The sequence below is a fragment of the Camellia sinensis genome, chromosome 4 (genome assembly GCF_055761805.1).
Source record: "Camellia sinensis isolate YWXY chromosome 4, ASM5576180v1, whole genome shotgun sequence".
In the NCBI taxonomy this organism is placed as follows: domain Eukaryota; kingdom Viridiplantae; phylum Streptophyta; class Magnoliopsida; order Ericales; family Theaceae; genus Camellia; species Camellia sinensis.
In genome coordinates, this window is record NC_138964.1 from 61145209 (window position 1) to 61163904 (window position 18696).

At 37.3% G+C, this 18696-nt stretch overlaps 1 protein-coding gene across 24 annotated transcripts; it reads left to right on the plus strand.

Moving 5' to 3' along the window:
• The first annotated feature begins 11049 nt into the window (after positions 1-11049).
• On the plus strand, positions 11050-18035 carry LOC114261156 (uncharacterized). Of its 24 annotated transcripts, none has more exons than XM_082925017.1 (13): positions 11050-11139; positions 11299-11446; positions 12057-12167; positions 12578-12615; positions 12967-13026; positions 13204-13275; positions 13588-13709; positions 13984-14092; positions 14318-14698; positions 14783-14862; positions 16000-16164; positions 16582-16664; positions 17706-18035. In XM_082925017.1, the coding sequence occupies exons 1-4, from the start codon at positions 11066-11068 to the stop codon at positions 12593-12595; spliced, it is 351 nt and encodes a 116-aa protein (XP_082781143.1). In that variant the 5' UTR covers positions 11050-11065; the 3' UTR covers positions 12596-12615; positions 12967-13026; positions 13204-13275; positions 13588-13709; positions 13984-14092; positions 14318-14698; positions 14783-14862; positions 16000-16164; positions 16582-16664; positions 17706-18035. The 24 variants fall into 24 exon arrangements, with proteins under 24 accessions (XP_082781143.1, XP_082781142.1, XP_082781137.1 ...); XM_082925016.1 differs by having other exon boundaries at positions 14783-14823; XM_082925011.1 differs by having other exon boundaries at positions 13588-13713; positions 14318-14823.
• The last annotated feature ends 661 nt before the right edge of the window (positions 18036-18696 follow it).

An 18696-nucleotide genomic window follows, 5' to 3' on the forward strand; every position in this document is an offset into this window, starting at 1 on the left:
ATTACACAAAGGCTAAAGATGCATGGGAAATTCTGAGCCAATTTCATGAAAGAGGAGATTCATTTTCACCACCATCTAGCAACTTTCCTGCCTTAGTTGCTAGATTGGATAAGATCAAGGAGAATGAAGAGCAAAAAGAGGATGATGAAACATCATAAGACAATGATGAAATTAATGGTGATGAACTGCAACAAGCTTACGAAAAGCTTTACGAGGAATCTCTAAATTTGTCCAAAATTAATGACAAACTCTCTCTCAAACTCAAGACATGTGAAAGTGAGAATGTCAAGCTGAAAGGAGAACTTGTAGCAGCAAAGCTGAATATCATCAAGATCTCAAGTGACAGGCAAGACTTATGTGGAAAACTTCTATCTTGTGAAACTGAAAGGAATGAACTTCTGAAGGTGTATTCCACATATGAAGAGAAGCTTGAAAGCCTCGAGATGTCACAAGCTACATTGGAAGAGATAGTCTGTCAGAAAGATGAAGAACTCCGTATTGCTAGAGCCACTATTGCCATGTGGAACAAAGGTTCCAAATCTTTAGAAGACATCCCCGGGTCTCAACAAATGGGTTGTGACAAAAGTGGGCTAGGCTATGGTGCAACAGGTCACACGGGACAGGTCTCTACTTCACATGACCTGAAGACTCAAGCAAAGGGAAAGCTGAAAGTAGACCAGGCTGATCCCTCTCTTCATCTACCTAAAGGGGGTAAGATCGTCAAAAGGGAGGTAAAACCTATTTTTATTTGTCATCACTGTGGTAGGTATGGCCACATTCATCCTTATTGCATTGAATTGCTTGGTAAGGTGTCTCAAAAGGGTAGAAATTCGAATACTTTCTGGGTTAGGAGACAACCTTACATGTCTAGGCGGAATACCAAGTTTCATGAGGGTGTTCACAATGCCAAGACATTTACCAAGACCACTAGATCTAATTTTGTTAAGACCAAAAAGATTTGGGTGAGAAAAGATGACTTGATTTGTTTAGTTGTTCACACTGCTCTAAAAGCACATGACTCACACATGTGGTATCTTGATAGTGGGTGCTCTCGTCACATGTCTGGTAATAAATCGTACTTTACCTACCTTGAAAATATGAAGGAGGAATTGTTACCTTCGGAGATGGCGGCACTTCTAGAGTCATTGGTAAGGGCTCTATAAGTGTTGCTGGTCTCCCTAAGCTCGAAAATGCCTTACTTGTTGATGGTCTTAAAGCAAATCTTTTGAGCATTAGTCAAATGTGTGATTCCCATCATGAAGTATTATTTTCAAAAAATAAATATGAAATTTTGGATAAAAAGGGAAACACTGTCTTGCATGGGATTCGCACATCTGATAACTGCTATGGGATTGTTACTACTAAAGATCTCACTTGTCACTCTGCCATCATGAGTAACATTGATTTGTGGCATCAAAGATTAGGTCACATGAATTTCAAAGACCTAACTAAGATAGCCAACAAAGAGCTTATGAGAGGAGTACCTAAACTGGGTAAGAATCTGAACCATGTGTGTGGACCATGTCAACTTGGAAAGCAGGCCCGTGCCCCTCACAAAAAGGTGAACAGCTTTACAACCAAACGTCCTCTTGAATTGGTTCACATGGATTTAATGGGTCCTACTTGCACTAAAAGCATTGGAGGTAAAAGATATTTTTTTTTAACTGTTGATGATTTTACCTGATTTTCATGGGTAAATTTTTTAAGGGAAAAATCTGATACGTTTAATGCTTTCCAAGCCTTAGTCCTTAAAATTCAAAATGAACAGGGTGTTTCCATTGGGCGTATCATAAGAATCCGAACTGATCATGGTCGTGAATTTAAAAACAGTTCGTTTTCTGATTTTTGTGATATGCATGGAATTGAGCATGAATTTTCTGCACCTATTACTCCACAACAAAATGGAGTGGTTGAGAGGAAGAACAGAGTTGTTCAAGAAATGGCTAGGGTCATGCTCCTTAGTAAGAAACTTCCTCCAAAGTTTTGGGCTGAAGCTATAAATACTGTTGTTTATGTCATAAATCGCGTGTATTTAAGGCCCGACACTTTACAAACTCCATACGAATTGTGGAATGGATTGAAACCTAATGTAAAATATTTCAAAACTTTTGGGAGTAAGTGTTAAATTTTCAAAGATAGAGAGCCTTTGGGCAAATTTGACTCCCGAAGTGATGAAGGTATTTTTCTAGGGTATTCAACCACTAGTAGGGCTTTTCGAGTCTATAACCTGAGAACTTCTTCTTTAATGGAATCTATCAATGTGGTTATAGATGATACAGGTTCCCCTACTCCAGCAATAAATGAGGATGACAATGGTGAGTCTCCAATCTTGGATACTGAACCACAAATTCAAAGAGAAGCTGAGGTTCAATCACAAGAGGTTGTTGCAGCACCATCCTCACAAGTAAGTTCAAGTCCAAAAAGTGCTCAAAGGGACATCACTCCTGATGCTTCTGTCACCGCAAGTCCTGAGTTCAAACCATCAGCAAGGGTGAAATTGAATCATCTAGCTCAACAGGTGATTGGAAGTGTATTGGATCGAATGAAAACCCGAAGACAGATTCGGGATGAGGTATCACATATGTGTTATGTTTCATTAATTGAACCTAAGAACTTTAAAGAGGCCTTGTTAGATGATAGTTGGGTTAATGCTATGCATGAAGAATTAGGTCAATTTGAACGTAACAAAGTTTGGACTCTAGTTCCCAGACCTAGAGACATGAATGTGATAGGTACCAAGTGAATCTTTAAAAATAAATCTGATGAGAATGGTACTGTGGTTAGGAATAAAGCTAGGTTGGTTGCTCAAGGCTACACACAAGTAGAGGGTGTTGACTATGATGAGACGTTTGCCTCAGTTGCACGTCTCGAATCTATTCGTATTTTACTTGGTGTTGCATGTTTTCTTGGTTTCAAATTGTTTCAAATGGATGTGAAAAGTACCTTTCTGAATGGGTACTTGAAAGAAGAGGCATATGTTGAGCAACCAAAAGGGTTTGAGGACTCTAAATATCCGAATCATGTCTACAAGTTAGACAAGGCTTTGTATGTGTTGAAACAAGCTCCTTGGGCTTGGTATGATAGACTTACTACCTTTCTTCTTGATAATGATTTCCAAAGGGGTAGTGTGGATAAGACCTTATTTGTAAAACATACTAAGTCTCATATTCTTGTTGCTCAAATTTATGTTGATGATATTGTGTTTGGATCCACTGCTGATCATCTTTTCGGATTGCATGACACATGAGTTTGAGATGAGCATGATGGAAGAGTTGTCTTATTTTTTGGCTCTTCAAATTAAACAGTCTCCTTCAGGTATGTTTGTTTCTCATTCTAAGTATGCCAAAAATCTTGTGTCAAAGTTTGGTCTTGAGTCTGCCAAACATGCACATACTCCTATGAGCACCAGTCTTCATTTTCCAAAGATTCTTCTGGTACTGATGTTGATCCTACCCTTTATAGGAGTATGATAGGGAGTCTTCTTTACCTCACAGCCAGTCGTCCTGATATTGCTTTCAGTGTAGGTGTTTGTGCCCGTTACCAAGCCAGTCCTAAAGAGTCTCATCTACTTGCTGTCAAATGCATCATTAAATATGTTAATGGGACATTGGGATATGGGGTTTGGTTTTCTATTGATACTACAGCTGAAATTACTGGTTTTTCTGATGCCGACTGGGCAGGGTGTGCTGATGATAGGAAAAGTACATCCAGGGGGTGTTTTTTCCTTGGGAATAATCTGGTTTCTTGGCATAGTAAAAAGCAAAATGCCATCTCCCTTTCGATTGCTGAGGCTGAGTACATTGCTGCAGGGAGTTGTTGTGCACAAATGCTGTGGATGAAGCAAATGCTTCATGATTATGGGATCGAACAGGACACTCTCACTCTTTTCTGTGATAACACAAGTGCCATAAACATTTCAAAAAATCCTGTCCAACACTCTCGCACCAAACACATTGACATTCGTCATCATTTTATTTGAGAGTTAGTGGAAGAAGGCCTTGTTGTTTTGGAACATGTACCCACTGAGCATCAAAAAGCTGATATTTTTACAAAACCCCTTGATCTTCTTCGATTTGAGTTTCTTAGAAAGACCTTGGGTGTAGTGCTCAGTAACTAGGCTGTTTCCTGTGTTTTATGGCGAGTGTGAGTGATTGGCTTTCTGTATACTTGGATGTGATAATCTCATTGTCATTGAGTCCTGATATCTTTGCATCAAAAATTTATATGAACACTGCTCATGTTGCTTACAAGATCTCATTCTTCTTTGTTCATAGCTCATTCTGAATGCCCATACTCATTTACTTCATGATCTCATTCTGTACACATCCTTGAGATAAACTGTTGCAGGGGTTTCCGCACAAGTGATCAAAGTTCTCTATGGACCACTAACAGTGTTTCTTGTACTTTTACAGTGGAATTGACCGATACTAGTATATTACAGGTGATGTTGAGTCTCTTAACCATCTGCCATCTGTTTTCACTTCCACGGTTTCTCCTTCAGTTCCTTGAAGTCCGGGCATTAGGAAAAGGCTACCTCAGAGGCACCAACCAGGCCATCCTTTATGATTTCATTCTTCTTTGGTTTGGTTTCCATACTCTGGAGTGTGAATGCCACCAGTGAGTGCCCACAAGACAGAAAAAGTTAAAAAAAAAAAGGGACTCATTGATTGAGGGGGAGCCTCCGCGTTTACTCAACAAATACCCCGTGATTCCTAGTAGTTTGACTTTTCTCTGTGATGGTCCATTACTCTTGTCGGAGGTCCAGCCACCCAATCACTACGAGGATTAACTCTAGCTCTATGGCTCTTAAGGATTGCACACACACACATTCTATTTGTGAGCTCTCATGCATGTTTTTGAGTTATGCATTCATATGTTGCTTATGACATTGATTAAAGTCTATCTGTTTTGTTCATGATCTGGTGTAACAAATTTTTTTTACAAGTTTGCAGGACTCATGATTGATGGATTCTTGTATCCTAGCGATATAGTAGTTCCCTTGGACTCTCTGCTGATTACAGGTCATCTTAGTTGTTTTTTGTTAAAAAAAAAAAAAAAAAAAAAATTGTCCCCGCCCGAGCAGAAATTCCCTCGCTCGAGCGTGGTTTTGAGCCTTGCAGCATTTTTCACTTCACTTTACAGTTCTGAGAGAGGTGCATTGGCGCTCGATCGGCCGTTTTCTCGTTCGAGCGAGTCTCCGTGTGTTATGGCTCACGCTCGAGCATTAAAATCCACGCTCGAGCGGACTGGTTTTGTATAAATCTTCCCCCTTCGACTCTTCAGTCCATTTTTTGCTCTTTGGTCTCTCTCTCTCCTAGGGCATCCTTTGCGATTCCAGTCCATTGTGCCTCCTTGGTGACTTCTTGGTGCTCTCAGTGTGTGTGCTCACCCAAGGTATATCTCTCATCTCTTTCTCCTATTCTTTTGTGTCGGATTTCTGTCTCTTTGCTCTATTCGTATTTGTTTGAGTTGGTTTTACAATGTGTAGATGGGTTTATTGTGTTCATCTTGTCGAAGGTCCTTCATCGTTGCTTTTGTTTAGTTAATAATGGACTAGTGTCTCTATCTTGCATCAAGGGTTAGTATTTTGGGCCTTTTTCTAGGTTTTTGTTTGTCTTTTAAATTGGGGATTTTGGTCTACATCTATTGCCTTGTGTTACTATGATCCTATTTTTTGCTGATTTCGTTCCTCACCATGCTGGCTACCTATGTGTTTGATTGCTGTTTTCTTGGTCCTAGTACATATCTTATTTCCTCTGCTTCATACTTGCAATATTTGGTTCTCTTACGCTTACATTTTTGCATAATCAGATATCTTTCATTGCCTCATGTTGCTATATCATTGTGATACTAATGTTTTGTGGTTTCTCTGTTGGTTGTTGTTTGGTCTTGGGTTGGGGGTTGTTTGTCTTGGTTCTTTTATCTTGGTTTAGTCATGTCCACCTTCAAAAGACGAAAGTCTACTACCTCTCGCCCTACCTATAACACTAACCGCTTTCCATCGGCTGAAAAAGCCAAGTTATACAGAGAGTCTTATCCAGCACGTTCCATACATCTTGAACGTAATGTTCAACCCTCCACATTCGAGTCTATACATATCCGTTCATTTTTTGAACCTTTAGGAGGGGATAATGTTCTTTTATTTTCTGGTTCTCAAAACCTCACTTGGGTGCGCGAATTCTATTGCAATATGGAGAGTCTGGACAATATTGGGCCCTTTTTCAAAACATGGGTTAGGTCTAAATCCATTCTTGTTACCACCGCCCTTATTCGCGAGCTCTTAGGGATTAGTGAAAGATTTCCTATCTTCTACCCTTTTCCAGTCCAGCTTACTTGTGACTTTGATGAGGTAGCCCATACTTTGTGTGGTTTTCCTCGTTCTTGGCCTACCAGTTCCTTGATCAAACAGCATAAGCTACTTCTCCAATTTAGGTTGCTCAACCTAATTGTGCGTGCCAATATCATTGTTACCACCCATAGCTCCGAAATTAATCAAGACCAAGGGTTTGTCCTTCAGTGCCTTGCTCACAATCGTTCCATAGATCTTGCCACATTGATCATTCAAAAGATGGTTGCTGCTTTTGAGCGCAACAATCTTGGTTTACCCTATGGTTGCCTTATAAACCGGCTTCTTGCCAAACTTGAGGTCCCTACTTTCGATGAGGATGAGTTTGCCTCTCCTTCCCGGCCTTTCACCAAGAAGACTGTCTCCCAGAGTTAGTCTCATATTCAGGGGGTTTCTTCTGGTTCAGGTAGATCTGGTGTGTAGGTCCTAGTGATGCTGCAGCCGTGGTAGAGGAGGCGGAGTATGATGCTGCTGCTAGTGGCAGACATATTGGTGAGGGGGAGCAGCATCCTCCAGTTTGTACCGTCCGTGGTCAGCTTCAGTCCTTTGAGAGATCTGTTGCTTCCCGGTTTGACCATCTCGAGGAGAGGATGTATATCTTTGAGGCCAGGCTCACCGATCTTGAGACTACAGCTGATACCCGGTTCAGCGCCTTGGAGGCTTCTTCCCAGCGGCTTGAGGCATCTGTGGCACAGACTTCATCTCAGCTGGCTCAGATTTTATCTTTACTTCAGTTGTAGTCCTAGGCACCAGCTCCTTGATTTTTACTGTTCTGTTTCTCTTATTTTTGATCCCTCCCGGACAAAAAGGAGGAGTGGTATATATTTTGTTCTGGTACAGTCATTGATAGTACAGTTCTTTTGTTTATATCCTTCTTTGGTACAGTTGGATCGTTGTTTAGTTTTGTGGTTATACTTGTTATTTGGTACAGTTGGACATAAATATGTTTTTTATTGGATGGATGGATAGTATATTTGGATAGTATATTTTCTCTTGTGGATGGATTTATATTTTGCTATTTAATACAGTTCCACAGATTTTGGTTGGTTTGTGTGGTTGTTTTTTTTTCAGGGTAATTGATCAAAAGCTTGGATTTCAGATTTTCATGGATGTTAATGTTGGCTCATAGTTATTGGTGTTGTTAGTCTTGTTTTTGTGATTTTGTTAGGAAAATTGTTTTAGACTGGTTTTGTCCGGGATTTGACAAAGGGGGAGATTGTTAGGACCCTTTGTTGTCAAATTCCATGGATCAAAACCAAGGTTGTAACTTGTTTCAATTTCCCATTTTTTTCCAGTTTTGGTCTTCCCGCTCGAGCGGGGAAAGTGACGCTCAAGCGGGGTTTGTTCACTCACAGCATCTCTGTCAAGCCTGCAAATATAATGGATGGTGTGATTCGACGCTCGAGCGTGGAAACTTCCGCTCGAGCATGGACCTTGTATGAATCACGAAATATGCAGTCTCCGCTCGAGCGAGAATTCCCACGCTCGAGTGGACCACGCGATCTCAGGTTCTATAAATTCGCATGTTGGGTCTGTTTTAGGATTACTTCTCCTAGATCTTGTTTAAGGTTTTTTAGGGTTTTGTTTGAGGTTTTCTTCTAGAGATTTTTGTGAGTTTTCCTTGATAAAATTGAATGAGTATTCAACTCATGATTTGAGAAGCACATATCAAGGAGATTGTTCGTATACATACAAGAGTGTTATTCTTCGATGGATTCCGAAGATTCAAGCGTAGAGTTTCAAAAGGCGTTTGATTCTGTATGTAGTCGTTAATTCGACAAGTGAAGTTGTGGATTCAACTTCAAGATTGATCAGTTCCGAGACGAAGGCGTGGTAAAAGAGTTACAGAAGATTCGAAGATAAATTGACTGAGTTGGGTAATTTGTGTGTTATCTTTGTAATCTTTCTTTCGTCAGTAGTGGATCGATTAGTGGCGTTTCACCCGTGGTTTTTTATTACAATTGAAGGTTCTTCAATTGTGGTTTTTTCTACGTAAAAATCGTTTGTGTCGATTTATTGTTTATTCAGAAAAACAACAATCTAAATCACTTTTGTAAGTGCTTGATGATTTAGATTGCGTGTTTTGAATAATTGGGATTTGGAATATTTTAATCTTGATCTAATCACGAATCACTTAGGATTTTCAGGTATGACATCAAGAATTAAATTCAATGCAAATCAAGTTCCACATTTTGAAATATCCATGCTAAGTTGACCATCATGGATTGGGGTCCCGTGCTGGAAGCCATATAACATAAACCATTGCGGAGACAGCTCGAGTACAAGCCGCTTCAAGCAGGGCCCTTGGATTTTACCCCTTGGTCATATTTTTTGCAAATTTTTGACACCAAAACCTACCGGGACTGGGAATGAGTCAAATATGTCAATTTTGTGAAATAAAAACTAATGGCACATGCAGTGTATATCTATTATGAGTATGTAGTCATCTCTGCGTAGAAAAACAAAATACATTTAGAAGAATTAGTGTATGTTGTATTTATTTATCATCTTTGAATGATATATTTGTATATATAACATATAATAAATATATATCATATGCTTTCTGTGTCCCTCACTTATCGTATCATGCATTTTTTAAAATCAATATCTCCATGTTGTATCTATGTTGCATGTGTAAACATAACATGTGTTGTGTGGAGCAATTGGAAACAAACCATTCTTTTGGATTACAAGTTTTCAAATTTCAATATACCAGAACAACAAAAAAGTAACATGTGATTCACCAGTTAAAACTTGACATATATGAACTATTTACAAGCAATATTTCCTACAAGGAAGTATGGAAATCAGTTTCACATCGTCCAACCAAAATCTAGCCCAAATTCTGCCTTAAAATCTCTCTATGTCAAATGATACATTTCTAGACGTAGGCTTCTAAACAGGAGTAGTGATCAATCTATTCTCACCATTATGAAACATGAAACCAACCATCATGGGTGTCCAACATAGCAGAAATTGAAAAATAAAGCATTGGTTTCACATTATAGACGAACAAATTAAGAGTAAACTTTCCTACTGTGAATTACGAAAAGCTATGAGTTATGAATTGATAAATTTAAGCATTAAACAATTTTGAACATTTAATGGCTATTGATGTTTGCATTAATAAAATAGTTTAAGATTGTGAACTAATACAAGATATACTTACTCAATCATGCCCAATGACCTATTTGCTTATGAATGGGAAGGATCATCTATAGGTTCCCGCTTCTTCATTGTAGCTTTGTTTGAAGCTGAACAACATAATAGCATATGAAAAGAACATTAGGTGATAAAAGTTAAAACTAGTGCAAAATTAGAATATGTTCAACGAGAACTTTTTTTCCATTAATAAATTACAATTAAATATAGAAAATTTTAACCACTTAATACAAAAAAAAAATTCTTGACAGCTCAGCACATTCAAGGTTCATGGGTAGAGGAATATGCCTTACATCCAAGCAACAACTAAAAACTAGTACATCAGAAGTCGCATTATAATGAATTTGGTAAGCACTGATAGTAGTCATACTATTGTTCTTGCTATATATATAATTTGCATGCAATTGATATCTTAAATATCTCTACTCTTTGCACTCTGCCCGTTTGGCTTTATACCAAAAGGAAAAGGTTAATTGTTCATGCATTTCTCAAAACTTGCATTTGATGTGTTCATCACAAAGTTATTTGGTCCAAACAGTCATTGTCAATGGATAAGTGTGACAACTGGACAATGATAGTAGTTTGATCACATGGATTTAAGTACAAGTACTGGTGTGGGTGTGTCCAAGGGTTAATACTTCCCTAAACCCGAAATCTTAAGATATAGGCTTATGCATCTATTTAGAGATTTTTAGGCAACCTTTGGGCAACAGACATAACTCTTGCACAGAGTCGTATCATCTCTTGTAAAGGTTGTTTGTGTCTATTGTGCTTGTGTTTGAATTTAACTAAACTCAAATACTAGACAAAGCCTACGTAGGAAGTTTCTCACCATCCCAAGGGTAGTGATAGGATGTAGGAGGGTGCACCATTCTGGTGTGATCACACTTGTACAACAAAATTAACTTTTTACGGCATCACATCAACGGCATACAATAAATGCACGTCGTTGTTTCTTACTTTTACGATTTTTTTTTTTCGCACGTCGTAAATATTTTTCCAACCACGGCGTGTCTATTGCGTAGACCGTGAATGATAATAACGATGATTTTTTTACGACTTGCAATGCACGCCGTAAATAATAAAATTTTCTACGGCGTGCATATAGCTTGCCGTTAATACATCAATTATGCACGACGCACATGCGCCAGCCGTGAAAAATAAATACTTTTCACGGCGCACACAATGTCCACCGTTAAAAAGTATTACTTTTTTAAAATGCACAGAACGCCTACCGTTAAAAGTATTACAATTTTTACAACAGACAATGTATATCATAAATTGTATGAGCCAAAATGAATTTTTTGGCGCCAATACACCAAAAAAACATAAAAAAAAAATATTTAGGAAACGAACATATACATTGGGCTTCTAAAAAATGTTTGGGGGCCCTAATTCTGTGGCTCAAATGTGGCTCAAATGGCCAAAACGACGTCGTTTTGGCCATTTTGATGTTATTTTGTACTCAAAACGACGTCGTTTTGGCCATTTGAGCCACATTTGAGCCACAGAATTTGGGCCCTCTACCATTGCTCAATAGATTTTAATCATCAGACCATGGTTCGAAGGGCATCCATCGCCGGTACAACTTCACTTAACAGCGTCGGGCACAGGGAAGGAGATAGGGAACGGTACACACTCATACTCTTCTATTCTATTCTATTCTCTTCTCTCTCCCTCAGATTTGCCCTAAACACATCTCAGTTGGGGCATCTCTCTCTCTCTTTCACTCTCTCTCAAATTTGCCCTAAACACATCTCATTTGGGGCATCTCTCTTTCTCTCTGTCAGATTTGCGAACGAGATTGAGTCGGGCCGAGTCGAGTTGCAGAGTTACTCTGACGAGTCGTCGCTCGGGTGGGAGACCGAGTCGAAGAAGAGTCAGACGTCGAAGAAGAGTCAGAGTTACTCTGTGGAGGTTCAACTCCAGTTTCTCCAGGTATGCTACCTTGAACGATTCCCTGACCTTCATCGATGGCCATATATGCATCTCTGTGTGTGTGTGTATGTATGTATCTATGTGTGTATATTAAATATATAGACTCACACAATGATCATTCATTCAAGGTTTTGACCAACTATAAAATGAAAATGAAAATGAAGTTGAAGTCGAAATTGAAATTGAAATTGATGAATGGGCAACGAAGAAACAGGGTTTCAAATTAGTAGTAGTTACGGAGTCACTATAACATGATAAAATTTAACAGATTAGAAATGGGATTTTGCACTGACATCAAACATTACAATTTCGCAGAACTTTCTTCCTCTAATTACCATTTTGTTTCTGGAACAATATACCCACACCCAAAAAAAAAAAAAAAAAAACCAAAAAAAAAAAAACAATAAGCAAAACCAATAACAAACACGACGGGTAACACATGAATATTTGAGGGGAAAGATATTAGATGTATTTCCTGGTTACAAAAAAGAAGCAGAAGACCATCTCTCAAAAGCTGTAAGTCAGAAAAAAAGTTTCAATCCTGATTGTTTTATGTGCTGCACTGCTCAGGCTGAGGGTTACATGTTGAAATTGGCTGATGTTATTCCAGGTGAAGTTGAATCCATCTCTGGCAGATGCTTGGCTCTGCTTAGGTAACTGCATTTGGAAAAAGGGGGATCTACCTTCAGCAAAAAACTGCTTTACACTTGCACTAAGCAAGGTTATGTTTTTGAGTTCTGATATATTTCCATTGTTTCTCCAATTTCAGCAGTGATGTGTGCTTTTATTTCATCTGTGTATATTCAACTACCAATAAGTTTATATCTGATGCAGGGTCCAAACAAAAAGATACTTTGTCAATTATCTATGCGCTTTGATTTCGGCTAGTATATGATGCTAGGATTTGATTTCTAGGGTTTTTGACAGTGACGAATTTGATAAAATATCTTGATTTCTAGGGTTTTTAATTGTGAGGAATTTGATCAAATCTAATGTTGTTGTCAATGTTTGTTTAATTTTGTTTTGTTATTAGTGATTTTGATTTGTTTGATTATATATATACATTTGTGAATTTACTTTCTTATTGGACATCATTAGTATAAACTGTCTTTTTTTCTTCTTCTTTTGCAGATCGATGTGGTACTTTAACTGGTTCTCGTAAGGACGAGGTACTTATTTTTGCTGATTAATATGCTTTGGATTGCAATTCCAGGTTGTTTTCTTATTCATTGTGTGGAAAACATGAATGTGCGGGTTGATTTCTAGTCTCTCTAATTCATTCTCTTCTCCATTCTTTATGATTTCAGTGCAATATACAATGCAAATAAACTATTTTGGATTTTTTCTTTTATGTGATTGCTCTAGCACACCACCTCAATAATGTCAACATACTACGTGACTAAACCCTTTTTTGCAATATTCCCTTCTTTGCCTCTTTGTTGTATTTGTTTGAACTTGGTGGTGTGTCTATGTCACCTACCGAACCCTATGCTTATTTTTCTTCCATTCTCTTGTTTCAGGAAAGTTTCAAGGCAAGAGTATTTGAAGAAAATGGAGCAAAAGAAACTGAAGGAGCTTAGGTATGATAGGATGTCACATTGTAGTTTTATATTCTTTATGTTTTAGTTTCTGTTCTACTTGTAGATGTGTTTATATAGACAGTAGTGATTGTAACTTGTAAAACTTTCATAAAAGGATTTTGTCTTATGATTTTTTTTATCGGTTTTAATTTTGCATCCATGTCTTGGTAATTTCAGAGATGATATAGAAGACGAGCAGTATCTATTTGATGGTGTAAAATTGACTAAAGCAGAATATGGTGAACTAAGGTAATTAGATCGTGCTTTTAGATATACTTCTTCACATTCTCCACAATTAGTTGGACTTACTCTTGTTCTCATTGATGTCTTGGTTACTATGACATGTTATGAATAATTGATTTGTTTTATGGAAGTTGGCCCCTGTCCAGCTCCCCTTTTGAAATGAAACAAAGATATGTATAAGTAATTGCCTTTTTATGGATAAAAATGACTTCTTTCTTTGTTTTTGTTGTAAGTGAATCTGTGCTTGTGTTAAGGAATGACAATAATTTCTCCTAAAGTGAGTTTGTGCTGGCTTTTTGAATTTCTTGTGGTGATTAGATATGTCCTTGAATCCGTAAAGACAATAAGTGCATCATTGGGAAATGAAAGGCATTTAATGACCAGTTTTTAGCACTCCAAGTTTTTGGTTGTTCCATTGCTGGTTAGGCTTTTGGCTCAGCGCAAGTATGTGATTTATTTGCAAATGCTACTACTTATCTCCTTAATTAAATTTTCTTACTAGAGTCCTGGTTTGATTACTGCTATTATCCCTAGCAAGTTATATTTTATTGTGTGTGAAATTGCTATTTTATTGATCAATAATAAACTTATCATGTTTTTTACATTATGACATATATAAGAAAAGAAATATATGAGTTTGTTAGAAAGTTGTGACACGGGGGAGTTGAGTTGCTGCTGGTTTTGTTGTTCTGTTTTCTTCCTTTCTTTTTCTAGTTGCTTTTAATTGGTCCCGATTGGAGAGGTGCAGTTGCAGCTGTTGTTTGCTCACTGGTTTTGGTGCTTGTAAAGAGGTGCTACTGCTACTGTATTGTTGCTGCTACTGGTAAACTGCTGCTGCATGGTTTGGTGCTGCTAAACTGCTTATTTTTCAATTGTTCCTTTTCTTCTAGTGTGCTGGGCCCCTCCGTTACATAAATGTAATATGCATTGGCAGGCTATGAACTGGGGCAGTTGTGTGGACTGGTTATCTGAGCAATTCTCTGGTCATTCTCTGACCACTAATGCTAAGAAATTAATGCTTACTTGTACTACTTACTGTATCTGGCAGGAGAGAAATGCTAGGATCTTCTCATCTGTTTGTACTCCTGCTAATGTGGTTGTGAGAAAAGTTGAATCTCTGGTTAGGTGCAAGCTCTTATCTGTTAACAACTTCAAAGAGGATGGGGATAATGATTGGTTTATGGACTCATGGCATCTTCCTCATATAGTGTTGAGGGCACATGCTCTTTGAGTTGTTTGTACTCTTACTTCCAGTGTCTCTATATATATTGTTGTGTGTTTGGATCTTCCTCTTGCAGGTCTCCTGGATCAGTCCTTTGGAGCTGCCTCATTTTCCCTTTGTATTCAGGACTTTGCTGGTACTTAGGGATGTTGTGGGTTGAGTGATTGTGAGCCTCCACAGTTAGTATTGTGATGGAGATTATTGAGAGTGAGTGTTGAGAGCCTATATATGAGTGTTGTGTAATGTGAGACATCCATAATCCTGTTATCTTGCTCATTATTTTCTTTGCAGGTTGTCAATGCTGGTCTCTTGTAGGGAGGAGGGTTGAGATGGTGAGGCTCTATAGCTAGGTTTTTGTGCGTTGAGTGACGGTGAGCCATATAGTTTATCTAATTCTTTTCTGCAGGTTGTCAAGCTGGTCCTAATTGTAAGGGAGTTTTTTTTGTTGAGGGTTGAGTGATTGGTTAGCCCTCATAAATTTTTTGGAGTGCTGTGTTGCATCTTGAGGGTTGAGTGATTGAGGACTATTTGTTTTTGTGGGTCTACTCTACCCAGTCTTGCTGTCTGTTTGTAATGAATATTTGTCAGTGTGTCCTTGCTGAGTTGCTACACATAGGTTATTGTATCTATTCAATCCCCCCATAGGTCTATAATATGTCGTAGTTCAAGTGTACATCTGCATTTGTCTTGGGGTTGGTCTTGGCAGAAGCTTGCTGGGATGGACTATGTTGCTATTGGTTGTTGTTCTGCTGGCTGTGGTATATGCTGAATTGCTGCTGTTGAGTTGAAATTTGTGTAGTTCATGTGTAGATACTGCCCATGGATGGGTGTATATGGTTCTCTGCTGGTTGTTGAGTCTGTGGCTCCACTAGTGTGGCTTTGCTGGTGCTGCTGCCTATTGTCTGCTGTCTGCTCTCATACTGTGGTCTACTCACTTGTCTGCTCACTTGTCTGACTGTGGTCTTAGCTGTGTCTGTGGTTCATGCTGCCATGATGTTGCTACTATATTTCCTTCCCCATAGCAGTGTTGTTTTCTTTATAGTGCATGCTCTGGTGCTGTCTGCAGTTGCTTTCTTCTTGTATTTCTGAACTGTATGCTGCCCAACCTTTGTTTTGTTACTGTTTGTTGTTGTCTTCCTGCCAGTAAGAGGTGGCTGATCTGCTTGGTTGGTGCAGCAAATTGGTCTAGTTTTTTGATTGGGCTCTGTTTTTTGCTGATCCTAATGGACTTAGTTTGCATTTTTGTGTTGTTTTCCTTTCTTTTTTGTGTCTTTTGTGTCAGTTTCTGTTCGTTTGATGACAATGTTGTCTGGCTAAAGAGCCTTTTGTTTTTTTCTTTGTGTCTGTTGTTAGTTCTGTGGTGCCTGAGGGATGCCTCTTGTAAACCTGTATATGTTATTGTTTTTAATTTATAACTTACTTACCTAAAAAGAAAAAAAAAAACACAGTTTTGGCTCTATGTTTTGTGATTTAGTAATTTCCTTCAATGGTTTCATCTTGTTTTGTAGGTCTATGAGGATGAAACAGTTTTGCAGGCATTTAAATTGATGAGATAAAAGGGAGTTGGTGGAGGTACCAGTGGTTGAAAGTGGTGGAAGAAAGACAATCGGTAATATGAGTATTAGAGATGTTCAGTTCCTTTTAATTGCAGCCGAGATCTACAAGAACTACAGGTTAGTTGATGAACTTCTTTTCCATGTACTACCGTTAACTCCTGTACTTGACCTGCTTGATTATTGAGATTTTATATGAGATGCTGATGCCTAATAAGTGGGTTTTTAAAATAGTTGATAAAAAAATGTTTCCTAAGGGAAAATCTACAATGATAGCATTAATCCATCTCAACCATAAAACTATGTCTTGAATCATTTATAAACATTTGCAGCTTTTTACACATCAAGAAAAGGGTAAATGAACTCTTTTTCTTTTTTTTTTTTTCTTTTTTTTTTTTTTTTTTTTCGGGTATAGATTTCCCGCCAAAAAATATTCATTTATATTATAAATATGTATTGTTTTTAGGAGTTATTTTCCTGATTTTATCTAGGTTGCCTTGTTAGAGTATCATTAACTTTGGTATCTCATGGCTGCAGGGGAAGCACTACAAGATGAGAGGATTAATGGAGGGGCATTCATAGGCACTGATGGTCTTCAATTTCTACACAAGCTAATACCTGTAAGCTTTAACCTTGCCATGTCATTGATGTCTGTGTAAGCTGGATTTACTTGATGCCTGCGCATGTCTTGCGCATTCCACATTGTATGAACTATGGTACCTAAAAAATAATCTTGAACATTTCTTCTTATCTTCATTTCTTTAATTATTGTTATTATTGTTCTTATTCATTACACATTCATTCAACATAACATGGTTTTTGTAAAAATAAAAAAAAAATAAAAAAAATAAATCATGTTTGCTTCTCTCGTGGCGTATTTGTTGATATTTTTCTTACCAACTGAGCTATAGATAAACTACAAATAATGATCTCATGTATTTGCTATAGTTCTTATAGTTCTTTATCTTATGTATTTGCTACTAAGTACTCAAGTAGAATTACATCACATTGTCCCAAAAAGCGCCGCAAGCTACTAAAACTTATCTAAATTTATTCTATAATGGATTGAAAGTTTCTTTTTAAACTTGTAAATAATATAGACTCTAATTTGACTTGGACTCTTTATTTTGGAACTTACAATGGTAATGGATAAGACCTATACAAACCTAAACCTCATACATGGAGATCCTTTAAGATAATTATGCAAGTCCTAAATAGCTGTTGCATTGAAGTAAATTAATTTCACCCCTTCCTCCTTTTAAATTTAATTTCTCTTGACCTTCTTATGGCCTAGATTTAGTACCAAACTATATTTTCCTGTACAAACTTAATAGTTTGTTTGAAGATTCCTACTCATTTCCCTCTAGAAAAATTGTAACAAAAGAGGCAACTTCATTAAAGGCAACTTCATTAGAGGTATGAAAAAAAAGGTTTTGCTTTATGTGGATTTTATTTGCATATACGTTGAGACTTGAGATCTTGAATTTTTGCTAATTTTTCATTATGACATTGTTTTTATGGAACTATTGAATTATCTTATTAATTTTGGAAATTTTTTGTTGATGTTTTAAAATTTCTTGATCATTTCTTGATACCTCAAGAAATATTTGTCCCTGAGTCGTTGGTTTTTGTACTTATGTGAAGTTTCCCTTGTCATGCAGACAAGAAATGCAACAAGGTTAGTTGCTCCAGCTATTGTTGCGGGTTTAGGTGCCTTAACACATACATTGGGCATCCTCGTTCCTGTGATAAGAGCAAGTTGATTTGCTAAAGCTGCAGCTACAACTGCTATAGTAAGTGTTGTTGATAGTTTTAGATAATCTATTAATAATTGTCGATATGTTTAGAAAGTTAGATATGCATAGTTTTGAATGGTTTAAACTTTTTGCACAGTTTAGAACTTAAGGATATAGTTTTCGAATGTTTTGAATGTATAGACAATTGTTGAATGTTTATAATTTATGGATATAGTTTCTTTTTGATATTTCAAACAATATTTTTGTGGTTGATTGATGTTTTGTGATGCTTGTTTGTAATATTTGTTAGATTGTAACATGCTGAATTTAAAAAAAAAAAAAAATTACATATTCTACGGCAGGCATAATTAGTCGTTGTATTACATATTTTACGGCGCACAATCAGCGTCATTATTTGTCTTGCCAATTAATGGCGTGCAAAAGTAGTCGTAGAAAAAGTAACGACGCACAAAATCTGTTGTTAAATAGTTTTTAACAGTATATTGTAGCATGTTGTAGAAAAGTGACGACAACACATAAAATTTGCCGTTAAATAATTTTTAAAGGCGTACGAAGCATGTCGTTCAAAGTGAATGACTTTTCATGATTGGTCATAATATAATGTACGTTGCATGTTGTAGAAGGATTTTTACGGCGTGCATTACGCACCGTGAAAACCCTTTTTTGTTATTAACATGGACATGTCCTAAACATTTAATTATATTGTAATGGTGTAATATTATGACAGAAGACACAATTATTATTTAGGAATCTACTTACAATTAAATGGAATTTAGTGGGGAAATTCTTCCATCCACACAAGATGTTAGAAATTTTTCTTTACTTTCAAATGTGAGCTTCTACTTCTTTTTTAAATATCGTAAAAAATAATAGCAATTCTTTACGATAATGGAGG